A 19,929-nucleotide genomic window follows, 5' to 3' on the forward strand; every position below is an offset into this window, starting at 1 on the left:
AAGACTGTAAATCTTTCCCTTGCAAGTCAAAGGTAATTTCCAGTACAAACTACGGTGAAAACAACTGCTGCCAGTGGCTGTCCAGAAATCGCACATCCACCAGGCCAGAACCATCAGGTGAGGATCCACCTCATCCAACCTGTCAGGCTTGAGCAACAAATTTCATGAGGAAGACCTGGCCAAGTGAAACTATTCTTTCATCCTTAAGGTGAGAAGGCTGCTTCCCTTTGTCTCTGATTAAAATAGATTGTGCCTGTTTCCACGGTGACAAGAGATGCTCTGAAAAAACACTACTTTGGAAATCTATAGAAGCCTTTGTAGTGCTGTGCTCTAGTGATTTTATTAAAGATAGTAGTAATAAAAGTAAGATGCCAGGACTCTGTAATGTCAGGGGTGTAAAGAACTGGATTAAAACAGAAAGGTACTACCTCTGGTTTGGGAGTCCCACAAGGCCAAATCAAAGGAAACTGGAGAATTACACTCAATAAATACTTGCTGTTTCTGTTCTGATATTCTTCCCTTAGCATCTCTTGTTGCTTCCTACCGAAGGCAAGGTCTTGAGCTAGATGGATGTCCTGGGTCTGTGCATGTGGTGGAGGTTTTTGGTAGCAGGGAAGGGGGTTACAACGATGGCCCCTCTGAGAATCTTGAAGCTCCCCCAGCTCCAGGCCCGACCCACCTCTGGCCAAGGCTGAGCCAATTAGCAGTGGTGCTTCTCAATAACATTTTTAAGAAGAGGAGCCTGGGAGGAGTTGTGAGGAGAAGTTGTGAGGAGAACACCTATGCAAACATCGAGGTCAGTGGAAGAAAGGTGGAGGAAGCGGGGGAGATGTGCCCAAGCAGAGAGCCCCCCTGTATCCCGCGGTGAGACAGCAGGGCCACCCCCCTGCCATCCATGGAGGTCACTGGCGGAGCAGATGCTGAGCTGCGGCCCATGGAGGACCCCCCGCCAGAGCAGGGGGATGCACCTGAAGAAGGCCAGGACTCTGTGAGAAGAAGTGGGGGCAGTGTTGTAGTTCGTCACTGGGAGGACTGCAACACACGAGAAGGACACACGCTGGAGCAGCTCAGGAAGGGCTGTGGCCTGTGGGAAGGACTCAAGGACTCATGTTGTAGAAAGTTTGTGGAGGACTGTCTCCCATGAGAGGGACTCCACACTGGAGAGGGAAAGAATGCAAGGAGTCTTCCCTCTGAGGAGGAAGTAGCGGTGGGACTGATGGCAACCCTCATTCCCTGCCCCCTGCACCACTACGGGGGAGGAGGTAGAGAAATTGGGAGTAAAACTGAGCCTGGGAAGAAGGGAGGGCTGGGAGGAAGGTGTTTCTAACGTGTGGTAATGCTTCTAACTGTCCTACTCTGTTTGTTAAATGTTGTTGTTAGTGCTTGAATTAAATTGATGTTATTGTTCTTCCCCAGTCAAATCTGTCTTTTGCCTATGGCCATAACAGGTGTATCAACCCCTTCCTATCCTTATCCCTGTTCCAGAGCCTTCTGTTGTACTTTCTCCTTCCCATTCCTGAAGGGAAAGGGGTGAGCAAGTGGCTGCATGGTGCTCAGTTTCCCTCTGGGCTCAAACCACAACAGTGGACCATTGGTAAGATCCTGTTTGGCCTCTCTGATATCCAAACTGGGAATAGCTGAGACAAATAATACTCCTAGTCATTTTGATCATGTTACATGCATTAACTGGCTTCCATAGATATGAATCAAAATAGGGCACACATCTAACTGTGAAAATTTTCAGAAACACCCAAGTACCTTTTGAGGTGGGCTGGCCAGAAAGCAAGGAGTCATCTCACACAAAAAATGCAGGGTTAGAAATGACTGATCCTTCCACACTGTACTGAAGTAAGAATGTTTCCAGCTAAAGAAATCTTGTTTGAGTGAGAAGCCCTGTGGCTAGGTGATAGTCCCAGGATAGAAACCAGCATTAATTCACTAGCTGCAAATAAGCCAGGGCAGGGAGGTGAATACAAACACCCTCTGTGGGCAAGTCCTAACATCACGCTTACAGGTACTTCAGTGGGACGGCTTTCTTTCGGTGCCTCTGCCTAGAACTTGCGTCCTGCGTCAAAGACATCTTCCTGACACATTTCTATGAAATACTTCAATGAAAATCTCATCCAACATCTCCAGACCTTCACAGACAAGAGCAACGGTCACCAAACACAAAGCCTAGGTCACTTCTGAACACAGCTCTGGAGATTGCAGCTCTGTGACACTACAAGGAAGACCAAGAGGTTACTCTGTGCAACAGGAAGGCAGAGCTCTGGGGTGATTTACTGTACCGAACTGTAGCTGTCCTGAGTATAAAATGAAACAGAATTTGCATAGCTCTCCATTTCACAGAAAGCTAGTGGCGGGGGGAGGGGGCACAACTGATCTTGGTAACTATTCACCTTCTGACATCAGAAACCTCCGATGCAGCATACGAGGCTGCCGTCGAGAAATCCCTGATCAAGAACATGAAGCTCTTTCCCCTCTTCACAGCTGCGTCCTGCTTCACGCCCCCAGGTCCCTCTTTCTTTGTACTACAAGTGATGAAGTTTTTTTTTCCAGATCACATGAGCCAGGATGAAGGGGGAAAATCCTGCCAGGAGCAGAGATGGGCTGCAACTTGAACCTGATCAAGGGGAGATACAGAGCAGAACCCTGAGAGCTATATAAGAATGTGCTCGGCACAAGAGCAAACACTTTCTCGGGTGAAGGACTCTCATGAATCAGCCATGCATGGGAATGAAGACACCGTTTCAACCAGGCTTGGAACCACTAACAAAACATGTTTGTATTTCACCATCGCTACCCTTGCTGCGTTACTCATCTTTGCATTAGCCACTATCATGGTGTTAGTCGTTCAGAGGACGGTAAGAAATTTCTTACTTTATTCATTGTCTCTTTTTCTTTCTTTCTTTCTTTCTTTCTTTCTTTCTTTCTTTCTTTCTTTCTTTCTTTCTTTCTTTCTTTCTTTCTTTCTTTCTTTCTTTCTTTCTTTCTTTCTTTCTTTCTTTCTTTCTTTCTTTCTTTCTCTTTCTTCTTTCTTTCTCTTTAAAATTTATTCTGTAAACCAGTCATTGTCCCCTGTTATAAATGCACACACATGAATTAGGGGAGAGAAAGATGAAACAAAGGGAGAGAAAATAACTTTCAAAAAAAGAGGACCTTTCTCCATGGACAGCATTATTTTCTAGCATTCAATTTCTACTCTGTAAATGGAAGTGGAAAGCTCATAATCCAAGATGCAAGCCACCCTCTGTCTTGCCTAGTTGGGAGAAGAGGTAGAGAGAAGATAGATCAGTGCCTCAGTGTCTGCTACCTGGTTTTACATGTGTCTCCTGTTGCTTCTTTGGAGAGCAACCGCTGTCTGAGATGGTCTGGTCTGGTAGGGTCTACACGTGTTCCTTTGAAATAATGATAAATTTCAGTAACAGACGTAACACAAGGCATGTCTATGTGTGACACTGTGTGTGACTGTCTGCTGGAATGCACCGTGATGTGAAGCAGAGCTCTCTTGAACTACCCAGAGCAGTGGATGGGGCAAAGTATCTCACTGCTGCTCTCCCTTTTGAGAGTCCTGTTCTTGGGTGTGATTTTCAGTGCAAAAGTAGAGCTATAGTAAGGATGATGAGGATATAAGTGAGGCAAGGTCTCACAGAAACAACTGTTCCCTCTGCCTACAGACATTTTTTTCCTTCTTAAAATAGAGGACTGCTCTCAAGTGCATCTGGGGTTGAACGGGGGAATCAGTGAGACAGTTACAGCCAAGGCAGAGGTACATGTAGTTATAAAAAGTGCATTTCTAATCTTACAATGAACTTTACCAGGTTAAAATGCCAGGTTCTACAGTCTTTGAAATCTTATTGCAAAAATCTAAGTGCTGAAGTACCTTCACTACTATTCATAGAATGAAAGCACTAGCATGGGGCTGCTGGGGGAAGTTAGCTATGGAAAACAAAATATGACCTTTCAGCTCACTATTTTCACTTACTAAATTTACCCTCTGCAATCTGTGTGTCTATATATGCACATTACCCAGAAATTAAACCATGAAGGCTTGACTGATACTCCTTTAAGTTTCACCAAAGAGGAGTCATTTACCTGAAATCAGTGTTCTTCTAAAAGAGAAGCAGTTTGGGCACAGTTAGAATGAGACATGAGGGTTTTCAAATGATAAATAGTGGGACATTAAGGGAGATCTTTAAAATAACAGCCTGGGTAATTACAGAATTGCCACAGCTTTCCTATATAATGAGGCTTTCATTTGTACTTATTATGAAAGTAAGCATTACATTACCTCTCCATCAGGATAAACGCAGTTACACTAGTTGCCAGAGAAACAATATTACTGAAAGAGTCAAGGTTTTCATTTAAAAGAGTAATGACATTATTGCAGCTGCTTTGGAAATGAGCTTGGCTAAAGGAGAAAGTAGGAAGCTGAGGTGTGAGACACAAATAAAATCGAGCAGGAATTTTACACTGAGAGAAGAATTTGGCCGTAAAAGCATAACTTGTGTTCTTGCTCTCAGTTCTGAAGCAGCATAGTCACCCTCCATCCATGACTGGTCTTGAATTTCCAGACCAGAGAACAAGTGTTGATTCTGTGAGACAGGTTCCTCAAGAAATTCCAGAGCTTACTCCAAAACCACCAGCTCACGGTCAGATTGTCAGTGTAAGGTTAGGCACAAACTCCTCGGGTAAACACAGTTGTGGCTGGGCTGAGCATCTTGTAGTTTTGACTTCAGCAGCTCCAGGACAAGGCGTCTGGGGAGGTTCTTGTACTTGGACCCCTGTGGATATTGATTCCTGTTGCTGTAGGAATAAGAGCATCACCAATGGCTTAATTATTTTCTTTGGAACTTCTGAAGAGAGGACCAATATTTTGTAGATCAACCACTTGGAAAGATCTGGTTTTCTCTCCAGATGTTGTCTGCTGGATTACAGGAGCGGTGCTCGACCACAAGAGCAATGGTGACAACTTCATGACCTCCCTATATTGAGCTGAGACAGAAACTTTTACTTTCCCCTGTTCAAAGGAGTGTTAGAGAGTCTTAGGGACAAGGCAGGCCTTGTGAGCCAAGCCTCGGGTACCACTGCAATAGGAGGAGGCTTCTGGTGGCAAGCAGAGCACACCATCCCCTAGCCCCCTTGCAGGTACATGGAGGTTGACTGTTTCGCTTCTTTATGATGATTTTACACTTGCCTAGTTTAAGATGAAGGAAGACACATGGGAAAGGGAAAACCAAACTGTGTAGAAGCAAGGCATTCTCATCACGCAAAATCTAGGTGCTCCGAACAAGGGAAATCCAACATGAAAGACCAAAACAAAAAAGCAACTATGATTCCAAAGCTGCTTCTCTGAATCTAACAGCACTTCTAATACACATTATCCCTCCATCCCATTTTTTCTGATACACCAAGAAATTTCCTTTACGCCTTGTTTTCAAAAAGGGTGTCACAGCACGTCAGTGTCACACCTGGGAAATGTCATTTTTTGGAACTAAAATATGTTTTTTGGAACTAACTACATGCGGTGCTGAAGTCAGTTAATTTCTTCAGCTTTCATCTGCAGAAACCCTTAGTTTCAAGCCATTCACTTGCCTTGATCTTTCACAGGTGACTTTATTTTTTCTCTGGAATAACAGTAGTCACTGTATGGTGGTCTGTAGCCTTCGTTTTTCTTCTTAATACTGATCTAAGAGTGCTAAAACCCTCCACCGTTTGCCTGCCACATTTCAGTGCTGCTGGTTATATGTATATATACACTTCTATGTAGATATTTACATATATAGAGACATGTATGTAAAAGCAGTGAAGGAGTATGGACAGAAAGGACTAGATAAATGTACTTTTAAGACACACAGACCCTAGCAAATCTTAGCCAGTACCAGACACCTAGGCCACCTGCCTCTGTGGACAAATTCTGTGTGAACATTGGAAGTCCATAATTTGGGACAGACTGTCACTGCTCTGGATTTTGTAAACTTCATATTTTTAACCTCCAAACTGCATGGGCAAATCTTTTCAGCGCTGTTAAGGAACCGATGTGGTAAATGCTAAAAGTCAGTGTAGTTATTTGTATTTGCTGATGTAGATTTCAAGGAGTTAAAATTGTAAAGCCCCTTTAGCAGTGAGACTGCTGTAACCAGAAATGCCTCGTACAGCACCTAGCACATTCCTGCACTAGCTATGGGTGATTTTTGTCTGCTTAAAAGTAGTCTTCTCACGGGCTGCCCCAATCGGTGCCTATTGGCCCCCTCTGGCGGACAACCCTGACAAAAAACCCACTGAAAATTGCCCCTAAAAGCACATTTCCCACTTGTTGAACCCCACAGGAAAACCACTGATGCATTTTAGAAGAAAACTGCGCTGTTCCAACTCTTGCCGTTGGTATTCTGTACAGTGACAGTCACCTGCTGTCTAGAGGCGTCACTTTAATAGGTTTTGTCAGTACTGGAAAAACTGAATTTCACACAGGGCTCTGTTTCCTGTGATGCTCATTATCAGATCAGCTGCAGGGACAGTGCTCCACTTTCTGGAGTTTTTCATGTCTAGTTTCTACCTTTGCCTCTTGGCAACGCAGGGTCACACTTGCCTTCCCCTCAGCCAGTGGCAGGTAAGGGTGGTTTGAGGCTGAGCAGAAACGTGGGAGAGCCTTGAAGCTTTTTTCCAAATTGCAAAGCTTCCCTCCAGCACAGCAGTCCAAAGAGCTCGTCCTTGCAAAGCTGCTGTGTGGACGTGCTCTTGGAAGAGACCTGGACCTAGTTAAGCTGACCCCAGGCCAGTTTCTGGTGGACTGTGGCTTGGAGGTGTGTTTTCCTGGACTTTCTAGAGGCAGATACACACTTCAAAGACCTATGGTTAAATTAATATTCAGAGTTCTCACACAGAACATTAGAATGACCCTCTAGCAGCACCAGTCTGTCTCAGCTTGGGAAAATTTCTTGTAAAATGATTAAGTGAAAGAAGAAAGAAATTACTTTCACTGGCACCTGATTATCATTTTCTCTAATGAAGAAAACTCAAATTATTCTGGTTGATGAGTAAAGACTGAGATCTTTCATCAGCAGCACCCAGATTACTCCGGACAGGGTGAAACTCATTGTCACAAATTCTTCTTGAGCTGGCACTGTAGAATTTAATCTCTTTGTGCTCCTACTGTTGCCTCTTTGCATTCCAAATTGCAGCATTACATGTGATATTTTTGCTGTTGGAAAAGGAAGAAGTAATGTCAGTAATATTTCAAAGCAAGCTCAAAAGTTTATTTTAATATCTGCTCAATAGTCACTAAAATAAATTGCATTAGTATCTGCTGTTTTCACCCACTGGGAGACTTCCCAGGTGAGAACACAATACGTTAGTACATTTTAATTTTGTTCCTGTTGCCCTGACTACAAAGCAAGCTGTGAGCCATCAGCCTTGTCCTGCATGTCATCTCCGAGGGAGGGCTGCAAGGTGGACACCTCACCGATGTTAATGTCTCAATCACTTCACCAAATATCTCTCTAGAGACTGCTGCCTGATTTCATTTAGCATAATCTAGTTGGGGACAGAGCACCACCTTTCTCCCATGCAAAAATGTCATTAATTCTCTGCAGAGGACAGAAATGCTCATACATTACATTGAAAAGTAATGCCTCCCTGCACCCTGAGCGCGTGTGAGAGGGACAGCTTGGTGCAAGGGCCCAAGACAGGAGATGAGAGGCTCTGGCAGGTAGATGGTCCTTGGGAGGATTTTCAGCTGAGACTGTTCCAGTCCCACATTTGGTGATATGGGTGCACAGGATCCATGAGAGTTTGGGACGGAGGATGTTGTGTAGGGGATAAAAATCTCAGAAATGCGTGTTTATTCAAAGTACAGCTCTAGATTCCTGTTCTTCTCCTAACGCAGCAGCCTTCCTGTACAGCTTAGGAAGATCACCTGGAGAAACACTTTGTCTCAACAGATAACTTCTGCCCTGTCTTACATAGGTGTGGGGAAAGAAAAGAAACAGATCAGCTATTACAGATACCCAAATCCTGAAGCACCTATGACATCTCTGGCCACAGGACAGGGCATTTTGTGTTAGACCAAAGGAGAACATTGTTTTACTGGGATCAGATGCAGCTCTACACTGCAGCCATGGTTGAAAACATGGTCACATTAGGCCAAAGTCTAATTAAAATTCTTCTTAAACATTTAAGACTAGAACATTAAATACCACAGACACAACATGACTTCTATCACTGCCCAGTCATCCTCCTCCTCCCTGCACCACACGTTATCCTATTTGCACCCAGAAGAAAGTGATTATGGTTTAAGACCACTGTGGGTGAAGATGGCTCCTACCATATGCATGTTCTGCCTCATTTCTCCCCAGAGATTACTAAATGTTCTGCCAAAGCTGGTGCCAGCTCCCAACTCTCTTCTTGGATACGTTAAATTGGTCCTGGCTTGCATAGCCTGCACAGTTAGCCCAGGTAGGTGGTATCCAGCTAAGAGAGCCTTTTTTAGGTGAGCCTGAGCAAAACCCACTCCCTGACACTGAAATCATTGTTGGACTCCTGGTGTGTGTGAGTGAAGAGACACAACACAGAGTTTCAAGCACTGAGGCACTACCAGTATCTTTCCTCGGCTGTTGGGACAGTCTGTTTGCTCCTCGAGGGCATTGCTGGATGTTTACGGGCTGTCAGTAACTTCACTTGCGTGCAAGTAATATGTAGGCAAGCACAGTCTTCAGGGTTTTATGTTCATACAGCAGAGAGATGTGATAAAACAAAGAAAGACCACAGATGAAGCCTACCATATGTCACACTTGAAGCACATTTCCTGAGCAGTTTTCAGGCCATGCTGATTGAGAACAATTCCCCATGTCATTTTGACCCTTGGATTTACATCCCAGCAAGAAGGAGGAGACTTGAAGCAGGACAACACTGTCACTCCCAGACCTGTGTTGGGGCTCTACAGCTTTTATTTTCATCTGGACAGTGGCTTTCCAGAGATGGACACTGGCTCTCAAGAGTGTCTAGTCCCCCTCTGTCCTACTCTCTCCAAGCTTTGCAAGCCACACAGTGAGGTTTTCAGGGCTTGTGCTTCCAAAACAGATGCAAGAAAAGATACACACATTTCTTACAGCATTGAGAAAGTTGCTGACTGGGTCAGAAATGTAGATTTTCTATGTTAGAAAAAAAGGGCTTGATGGGGGATGACTGAGGGGGATATCTGGATGAGCTGAGAGCTTGCTGGAGCTGTTTGCTCCTCAACAATCCCTCGCTGACCTGTGAGGCTCTATAGGAGCCTCTCTAGTGCCTGGTGCTGGCTCCCTGTGCATCAGGCTATGTGTTGCCTTCATAGCGCGCAATGGAAACTTCTAAGATCCACTTTAAAGCAGGGTCATACTTGAACATGGGTATGCTCCCAGAATAACCATCCTTCTCTCACTTCTCTTTCAGGCAGCTAATCCTGCCACAGAGGGCATCGCAAAACTTATGAGCACAGGTAAGACACCTAAACATTATATATATATATATATATATATATATATATACATATATGCATTTGTCTCTTTTTTAGTGAAAATATTGCCCAGGATCACAAATAAGCCAGTTGTGCACATCTTAATTTTCCACATAAAGTCTCTTCTTGGTGAAAAGCCAAGGTAGTGGAGGGGAAAAAAAAAAAAAAAAAAAGAAGAAAAAAGCTTTCAAATTACTCGTTACCTCCGGAAACCAGCACATGAGTGAGGAAATAACAAGTATGTCTGAATCTGCCCTGAGGTGTCTCTGCAAGAGAGCCTTTTTGCCAGAGGATGTGAACATCGGTCTATTAGGTCTTATTTAAGGGCTGACTCTAACATATGTGGGCGTAACGTCCCTGTTTTCACAATGCATGGGTGCAAGTGTGTTGGCACATATTTCAAAACAACTGAAACTCCTCCTGTACTCCTCTGACCTGGAGCAGTCATGTGTTTCCTACTGTTTGTGGGGAAAATGGGGAGGGAAGGGGGAAGTCTATAAGGAGCAAATGCAGAGCAGCAGCAAGAGTGACAGAGCAAGACATTAAGACGGGTAGAGTATGAGCACAGGGAGCTCAAAGTAGGAAAAGACTGTCTAACTAGAGTAGCAGAGACAGTGTACCAAGATTCTGCTTTTCCTTAGTATAAATTAGGAGGAGCACTATTTATTTAATTGACATTGTCTCCCTGGTTACACACCAAGTATTTTGACTTCTTGCATACTTGGTTCTGAAGGACAGGAGATACCATCGCCTCCCACTCTACAGATGGGAAAAATGAAGCACAGTGTTCATCTAGAAGCATTAGTAGAATGGAAAATCGAAGTTCAAGGTCCAGAGAGTCCTAATCATGTAACCATCTTTTCTGCAGTGTGTTTTTGCACACAGGTTTTTGGCAACACATACGCTCTCTTGGATAGCTTTCAAATCTGGGACTCTTCTGTATTGGGCTTTTTCCAGCCCACAGGTCTCAAAGTAGTCCCTGCCTGTCACTCTGTCCTTCCTGAGAACTTCCCACCTTGCCTAACGATCATTTTTTATGTTTTACAATTCCTGGAGTAGCTCCTCAAGTCTTTCTAAGTCCTTCTTAAGTCTTCCAGCGCTTTACTTTGTACCTAAAGTTCCTCAGAAATAAAGCAGGGTCTGAACATACAGAGCAGATTTGGATTAGGACGTTCAGAGAGTCACATCACAGCCCCACTTCAGTGCATCCCCAAAGGTGACCAAAAAGGAGCTTTGCAAACCTAATGGTCTGCAAAGCATCAGCCTTGTTGTCCACGGTCCCCCGTGATGATGGAGAGTCCCCAGCAGCTGAGAGGCAGTACAGCCCCAGAGCAGAACCTCTGCTCTCGAATAACAGCGTAACCTCAGAGAAGTCACCACAACTGTGCTGGTTTTCATGGCTGAGTTTCACCACCAGTTAGGAAGAGGTAGTGAAAGCTGTCAGAATGGAGTCTAATGACTGACACAGGAGCAGCCACAGAGACTGTATCTGTAGGTCACTGTCATTTCAAAGCAAAGCTTGAGCGATGCTGGCATTCCCAGGGCAGGGAGGAGAGGTCTCACTAATCCAATATTTTTATATATATATATATACAATTTCATATCAGGCAACCTGTGCCAGTTGCTTTTCCTCCTCATCAGTAGCTGGTAGATTCCAGGCTGGAGTAATGTGCTCTCTCCAGGAATGTACAAGATGCCGTTTTCATTAGCCAGAATCCTTTCTGTCTTTGGGTCAATATCAATTACAGGCACCCTCTTGCTCTGACTTCTGCTGCTAAATCTGAGATGATGCCATTAGTGAAAGACAAAGGAGGGAATGATAGAGAAACCCCACAAGGCAGAAAGAGTTGCTGAAAGCTGTTTGCAATGGGTGTAAGTGCTCTATCAGCCTGCCCCTTACTGCCTGCCAGTCTCTATTGTATGTCTCTGGCAGGGTAATAGAGCATTAAAGTGTGAGTGAATTACAATGGCCTTTTATTTTTATCTTAAAATGCGTAAAGCAGGGCTAATTGATTAATATATCCCAGCGGGTAATTTACTGAGGCCCCCTCGGCAGGGAGCTCTGTCATACGCTGCCAGGCATCGCTTGCTGACTTCTAAGCAGGGAGTTGTGGCGACTGCTGCAAGGTCCCATCCAGCAGCTGCAGAGCAGCAAGAAACAGAAGCATCCGAAACAATGCAGGATGGGGACTGTGATGAGGCTGAAGTTACTGTGGAGTTAGATTTGGATCTGTGCCTGACTCTCAGGCAGCCCAGATGTTGATAGTGTAATTTGGATGTAATTTATACTCACCTTGTTCAAACCAGAGCTCCGAAGCCCTGCACTGTAAAAACGGGCAAGCAAGCAAAAAATCTGCATTGCCAAGTTGCCAGCCTTGCTCTAGCCCTGTGTCAGTACTGACGGGGAGGCTGATGGTACCTACTTCTGCAAAACATCTCAGAGATGCTAGTGGGGGATGCGGGACTGTACTAGTGGGAGCAGCTGGGATGCAGTCAGGCAGAGACTGTAGTATGATGCAAATGGGCAGTGGTCCAGACCTGGCTACATCTCTGAATTAGTTTTGTAATATTAAAGTAGGAAAAACATGGTGATTTAATTTAGATTGCCAGTGAGATTATATTCTATTATTAGCTAAACACCAGTGGGCACTAAAGCAGATTTATAGAAGGTTTACGTTCCTGACTCAGCTGTCATTTCTCAATGGATGGGTTTGCAGGAATCCGCTAGCAGCAACTGAGAGCGATGCAATGTCAGCTAATTAAATGTTTGCGTGAAAAATGGTATCAATCTCCTCAAATCCTCTGTGCCATTGTCAGTGGAGTATCTGAGCAACAGGGGGAAAGAATTAAATTCATCATGAACTAAATGTCTGTGGAAATACTTCTCTGTGGAAACTCATCCGCATTTCATAAATATCAAATCGTACATCAATATGGGCCAGCGAGGTATTATTGTTAGCTTCATTCTGCAGAGGAAAAGCTAAGTCACAGAGAAATTTATGATGTGCTAACGTCTGGAGTTGTTCAGCCCTCATCATCTCCCTGTAAACATTGTAATCCCGGACTGATGGCTTTTCTTGTTATTTTGAACTGCAAAGACATGCTACCAAAATATCTTCTAATTTATAAAAGGAAAAACCTGCAGATACATATGCGCACACACACGCTATTTAAAGATATTTTTGTCTGGCAGGAAGATCCATTAGCAGTTGATGGACAGACCGGGAAAGGAAATCCAGCACCGCATTCGCAGTTTCAATGGAAAATAGCTTTCCAAATACAAATCTGGCTCGAAGAAATGAATATAATACAGGTGGCATTCACCTCCTTGCTACCCTAGAGTAAATCAGGGTGAAGACAGTGAAGCAAACAAATCTTCCTAGATTTGCATCCATACCTCTGAGGGCAGTTTGTCCTTCTGCAACTAAATCTGGTCTCTTCCAGTCTGGCATTGTCCCAGTGCAACACTAATGAAACGGCTGGGCTGTTAATCACAAATCCCATGATAGTGGCTTCTGCAGAAACGGGCATTTCACATTTAGATCTTACAGATTTTTGCCTTCTCAGCTTCAGTACATGTATGTGTTTGCATGCATATATGTGAAACTGTATAAAGTTCTGTCTGCTCCTGGGACGTCAGGGCAGATGAGCTTTGTTTCTCAGTTTGAAAAATTTTGGCAAGCCTGGGCTTGTAAATGCTAGAAAGAGTGCACACACATCCTCCTAGGCGAGCATCCGGGGGAAACTGCAGCTCGACAGATTCCAGTTCATCATAATTGGGGCTGGTTGCTGATTTAATCAATAATGAGATGATCAGTATTGTCACAAAATGCTGAATGTTACATCTTTTGTCTCTCCAATACTTGAAACTCAAGTTACAGATGTATAGATATATATAGATATAAATATAGAATAATAGCTCATGGAATTATGTGACCTATGCTATACTGACGAGCAGTCTAAAGACTTGAACAGTTTTGGCCTTAAACTTTACAAGGTTTGCAGTAGTCAGGTGAGTAGTGATGAGTTCATAAGAAGTTCTTCCTAAATATGGAGGAAAGAAAGGGATACTTCTGAAGTTTCCATTTTTGGAAGGAGGTAAAAGCAGCAGCTGAGTTCAGTCCCCTTTCAATGCACAAGACCAGAGTGACAGTCCTTGTTCTCTTGAGGACTGATGGCACTCGGTGCATGTGAGACAGGCACAGCCACCAGCAGAGCCCAGCTCTGCCACTGAGCCCAGCAGAGGATGTCACCCTGCTGGCACTTGTCACAGCATCGCTCAGCTGGGACAGCCCTCAGCACCAGCCCTTTGCAGGACACGGAAAAGGAAAGAGTTAAAGACAGACACAGCGACTTCAGATAGCTGCTGCTGGGAAATAAAATCAGGCAAATTCTGCTACATCCAGCATACTGACAGATGTATGAAAGCACCTTGCCTAATTTTAAATCTGTGGGGGGTGCAGAGGAATCAAAAGCTGTTGGTTGCCTGCCCATACTTCTTTATTTTATAAAATAAACTCCGGTTTTTGACCTGCTCTTGGGCCTGTCTACACTCAGCCTCCAGCTAGTTGTGATGCCATACACAGTGAAGAGGAATCTCACTGTAAGAGGTGACTGGTACTAGGACAACTTCAGAAATCCCATTTGAGGGGCTTTCCATGTCTGGGCAGCAACACTTTGCACTCTGGCATACCACTTGCAGCTCTTGGTTTCACTGCCCTTTGTCTGTGCTCCCGTTATACATTCTCAGAGGTGGGGAAGCTGAGGCAGCCAGCAGTGAGGAGAATTCCACAGGCAGAGTCACATCTTGGATCTGGCTGGCAGCAGCCCATGTGTCCACATGTGCCACAGCCCTTGGGTTCCTCCTGGCTGGACAGGGTCCTATTGTGGTTTGATGAGTCTTTCCACTGTGCCCCACACGTGGAAATCATGGGAGTGTCAGTGAGGCTGCAGCGCCTCTGAGTCCCAGTCCTGCGGTGCGTCCCCTTTGGCTCAGTGGGGAAAAGCTGCATTAAGCTCATGGAGATAGTCTGGCTGTTTTCCTCATGGCTGCACCCTCTGGATGCTCATCTTATGGTAAAAGGGGTCAGGAAAATTAAAGTAAATTATCTCCTGATAGCTTCTTTAGGACCAAATAGCCTAAATGGCTTCCTACTAAGACTTCTTGCTCATCAGCAGGCTTCCCTAAAGCAGCCTGATCTAGAGCATCTGTGCATCACAGCAGACAATGAAACCAGTGTGGTCTCCTTGGTACTTAGTACCAAATGTGGCTTTGCTTTTCCTCCTTCTCACATTATTTCTGAACTCATCTAATTTACACTGTTACTAGTGCGAAGACAATTAGGAGATGTGTTTGAACATATCCATTGATCAGTCCTGGAACTCTAGTAATTTCAGCCTCTCCTGGCTTGCACTGAAATGTTTCAGCCCTGGGGCCCCCAACATAAGAAGAACATGGACCTGCTCAAGGGGTCCAGAGGAGGCCACGAAGATGATCAGGGGCTGGAGCACCCCCCTGTGAGGACAGGCTGAGAGAGTTGGGGGGTTCAGCTGGAGAAGAGAAGGCTCCAGGGAGACTGAGAGCGGCCTCCCAGGGCTGAAAGGGGCTGCAGGAGAGAGGGAGAGGGACTCTTGATCAGGGGGAGTAGGGATAGGACAAGAGATAGTGGCTTTATACTAAAAAGAGGTAGATTTAGATTAGATATAAGGAAGAAATTCTTCCCTGTGAGGGTGGTGAGACACTGGCACAGGTTGCCCAGAGCAGCTGTGGCTGCCCCCTCCCTGGAAGGGTTCAAGGCCAGGTTGGACGGGGCTTTGGGCAACCTGGGCTAGTGGAAGGTGCCCCTGCCCATGGCAGAGGGGTTGGAATGAGATGATCTTTAAAGGCCTTTCCAGCCCAAACCATTTTAAGATTCTAAGATTCTATTAATTACTTGGAGAAATAAAATTAGAAAACAGTTATAAGCTGCCTCAGCAGAGCAAAAACCGGAAATGTCTCTATAAAACTATTTTTTCTCCATAACTTGCCTTCTCAGAAACGCAGCTGTCACCAAATAAACGGTTTGAACACACACAGACAAAACTTGCTGACATCAATAATTGTAAGTGCCACTTTGAAAAGTACAGCTAGGTCAGCGAGGGGCAGATCTCGAGAGATATCATGAATATTCTGAGTGTTTGGGCTCCTGGCAGCACCAGGCTGTTGGTGTGCAGGCACAGCACTTGGCTTGCTCTGCAGATGCTGCAGGGCTGCAGCTTCCAAAGTCTGCTTGAGCAGCAGGGGATTTTCTGCTCTGTAGGGTAAACCCCCTAAATGCCACCCAGTTTCTGTAAAAATACTCTCCCTTCGTACAGGACACTTGTAATACAAGTGGGCTCAGGGCACTGACTATGCATTACCAGAGAGTGTTGCCACCACTATAAAAGTTTTAGTTCGCAGTAAGTGCCAGAAGGGTTTTCTCCTATCCTATGCCATATCTCCACATCTCTGTAGTGTCTGTGCACTCACTATATTGACATGACATCAGGAAAGTAGACTTTGGTTTTTCTTTGGGGATTTCCAGCAAGGCCAAGCTACTCCGATACATGACTTACTCATTCCTGGAGTGCAGTGAGCACCTGCTTCCCTCAAAAGTGTTTCAGCTACTGAAATCAGAGAAAGATTGCAATTCTTTCAAGATATCCACAGCCTCCTTCTCCAACAGTGAGTCCAGAGGATGCAGTGTTACCAGTCACCAACCGGGGGTGGTTGGTGTATGGGGTGGATCAGATTCTCCATGATTTATCCATCCTCCTGGGCAAGTTCCTCTTAGAAATCAGGACATGCAGATACTGCAAGGGTCTGGAGGTTTGAATGTCTTAGTTTCAGGAATCCTATAAAATATAAGATCCTTGTCTCAGTCTGCATTTAGTAGACTCCTTCTTCATGTAAGGAACAAGAAATATGTCATCTGAAGTCATGGAGCAGCATCAAGATTTAGGAGAACTTAGTTTTGTGTATTAACTGGTCCTTCAGAGACCCTTGTAGGGTGGGTGACTTAAAAGAATTTTATAAACCAAGTCACAGGAAATCTTAGGTGGCTTGTGTACCCTGGGAGAGGGGAGTATAATTTGGTAAGGCATTACTGAAACTCCTTCATACTTTATTCCTGGTATTCAGCTGTAGAATAAAACACAGGATATTCCCAATCTCCCATCCAAGCTCCTGTGCACATCCCTTCCACAGCTCCGGCAGGGCCAGGAGATGTAAAGAAGCAGAGTCAAAGCAATGAGAAATAACCATCCACCTGGCTGGTTGCAGACCCGGGGATATACACTATTCCCCTGAATCTGTAGTGTGTCTGTGTATCCATATGCCTGTGGGCTGCACAAGGCAGTACAGACTCCCCTCTGTACAATCACAAAATAAGGGAGGAATAATCAGTACTGTTCACTGAATGTCCAGTAAGGTGAGAGGAGGGAAAGGTTACACAGAGCAGATGGGAAGGTGAAATGTGGCTGGAAAGGAGGTAAAATGCAAGGGGAAGTGGTGGGGTGCAGGGTCTGGGATGCAGGAGCTGGAATATTGGCATACAGTGCTGGGATGCAGGAGCTGGGATGCCGGGATGCAGGAGCTGGGATGCAGGAGCTGGGATGAAGGAAGGAGTTGGGATGCCGGGATGCAGGAGCCGGGATGCAGGAGCTGGGATGCAGGAGTTGGGAAGAAGGAAGGAGTTGGGATGCCGGGATGCAGGAGCTGGGATGCAGGAGTTGGGATGATGGGATGCAGGAGCTGGGATGAAGGAGTTGGGATGCCGGGATGCAGAAGCTGGGATTCAGGAGCTGGGATGCCGGGATGCAGGAGCTGGGATGCAGGAGCTGGGATGCAGGAGCCGGGATGCAGGAGCTGGGATGCAGGAGCTGGGATGCCGTCCCGGGATGCGGATCGGCGGCAGCCCCGCGGTGCCGGCAGAGCCGCCCGCAGTCCCGGGTGCGGTCGTGGGAGGGAGCCGTTCCCGTGGCCGTGGGACGGAGCCGTCCCCGCGGTCGCTCCGCGGCGTGGCGGCCCCGGCGCCCTCCCCGTCCCGGCGCTTGGCCCCCGGGGACATTCCCGGGGCTCCGCGCAGAGCTGCCGCCTTCGGCGTGGAGGCGAGGCGCTGGCGCTGCGCCTGCCCTCCCTGCCCGGAGCTGTGGCGGCCCCTCGCAGGCAGGGTTCGGCTCTGACCTGCCGACAGCCTCACCCAAAGCCCTGGCGGCATCCGCCTTTTAACCGTGAGAGATCAGAGCAACGCTTAAAAAGCACCCAAAGAGCCATTTTCGAAGTCTGTTCCAGCTGTATGTTTAAAAGCTTCCTTTTATAATTGCACCGCATAGACAATTCCGTTAAACTAAGCTCACCTGCACATAATTTCTGTTTATATAAAAGGGATTAAAAAAATACAATTTTTTTGACTGATAGCTGCAACCTACCATAGCTTTAGGCTGTTATAACTTTACCGATTGAGTTACACTGCTATGAATTCCCTGTGCAGATCAGATATTATCAGGCAAGAACCAGCTCTCTGATGCTGTTCTAGCTGCTGCTCCTTGGTGCTTTGGAGCTGCTGCTGTGGAGTTTGTCCCTGGCACAGTCACAGCAAATAAAAAGTGAGGTGCCAAATGCTGACAGCATTTTACAGTACAGAAACAATCAGGAGTGGTCATTTAATCTGTTGTTTCCTTCAGGGAACACCTCCGAAGACTATTTAAGAATCCTACAGAATGTCCCGACCAGGAGAGCCGCTGCGTACATGAGAGGTCAGTGGGGAGCCCAGTGGAGGACAAGAGCCAGCAAAGAGAGACTATGGAGCAAGCTGTACATGTTATTCAAACCGATTTTAGCGGCAAACAACCTTTTGACCAAATGGGCATTTTATAGGGAAAAAATCCTTAGCTTTCCTAAAATGTGGGTGTGTCTAGAAAACCCCTTATCTGATCACATAAACTTTTAAAAAACTTTTTATAAGAAAAATAAATAAAGAGAGATCTTCTGCCCACAAACACATGAATATGAATCTCCATTATTTCCCTTCAAATACTGCAGAAGACCATTTTCACTGTATCTTCCCATCCTGGGTTTTCCAAGGGCTGTGTAAGTTCTTGGAACTTTTTAACACCCCACTTCCAGGTAGAAACTCCCAGCCACCTGGTCAGAGGCTTTTTTTGAAGCTTCCTGGAGGAAAACCACGGAACAGGTATTTCTGTTTACCAGGAAATACACTGCTGCAAGTCATGTAAGGCTGAATGCAGGTCACTAGAGCTCAGTGGCTCATTTTAAAATTTGTTTGCTTTCCTTTCTAGTGTCCAATCCAGTAAACAGTTCAAAACTGAGCTTGGTCGAGAAGGGTATTTGTGAAGACATCCAGTGCAAGAGCGAAGAGCTGGTGATAAGGGAACAAGGCCTCTACTTGATCTATTGCCATTTGAACTTTCATTTTCCCAACTGTTCAAATAGCCCCACCGACCTCAAGATAGAATTCCTTGTGAATGACAAAGTCAACAGGCAAACATTATCCACATGGTGCGCATCAGAAACGTGCCACGAAAAGACTTTTAAGACCTTGTTCCAACTCCATTTGACATACCTGAAGGTGAAGGACCGAGTATCAGTAACACTTAATCATCCTAAATTCTTGAATGAAATTTCTCTTCCCAATGAAAACGTTCTTGGGGTGTTGAGGTACAATGATGAAATGTGAGCAGCTCTCTGACTTCCTCTTGCTGCCCAGACTTACCTTTCTCTGAACAACAGTAGCCTGCTTTTAATAGGCAACACCTTGTTTTAATTTTCCTATCTTACCTCGTTGCTAGGGTAAACAAGGAACTTTGTGAGTGTCCCTGAACGAAACCTAAAACACTGCAAGACCCACACCTGACAGATTCCTCCGGTTTGGCTCAGGGCAGGATTGTTGTTGGACTATCCAGCATATACAGACCTGCAGTGGTTCCTCAAAACAGTATTGTGTAAATGCAGATTAAAACGTAACCAAATTATGGGAAGAACACGCAATATCAAGACTTTTTGGCTAACAGACTACTGGCAAGGTGCCTGTGCTCAGGAGATGGGGAAATCCTCTTAACTGAATTTTACAGAGTAGTATTTTGACGTGGCTTTTCCAAAAAGCTAACAGTCAATGTTTGTAATCAAGACTTTCTTTACAACTGGAGCATGCAACCACAACTCTGGAGTAGGTTCATGGGCAGATCATATGAAAGCAAAGATAAGGAAATCATTGACTCTCAGGCTGGTAACTAAAAGTCTGGCACAGGACATAGGAGATAGGGGACTTACAGGATATTTCTGTGCTGCATTCTGCTACAAACTTTATGCAATTTACTTCTAAGTGTCTTCCTTTTCACTATTTATCCATCTTTTCTATTTAAATATTAAGCTCTTTGGGGCAGAGATTTTGTATATGCAC

At 45.3% G+C, this 19,929-nt stretch overlaps 1 protein-coding gene across 1 annotated transcript; it reads left to right on the plus strand.

Annotated features, from left to right (window-relative positions):
• Positions 1–2,669: 2,669 nt before the first annotated feature.
• TNFSF8 (TNF superfamily member 8) lies at positions 2,670–19,206 on the plus strand. Its single transcript, XM_074924023.1, has 4 exons — positions 2,670–2,864; positions 9,427–9,472; positions 18,194–18,265; positions 18,809–19,206. The coding sequence occupies exons 1-4, from the start codon at positions 2,670–2,672 to the stop codon at positions 19,204–19,206; spliced, it is 711 nt and encodes a 236-aa protein (XP_074780124.1).
• Positions 19,207–19,929: the final 723 nt, after the last annotated feature.

Source organism: Athene noctua, chromosome 20 (genome assembly GCF_965140245.1).
Source record: "Athene noctua chromosome 20, bAthNoc1.hap1.1, whole genome shotgun sequence".
NCBI classification, from domain to species: Eukaryota; Metazoa; Chordata; class Aves; order Strigiformes; family Strigidae; genus Athene; species Athene noctua.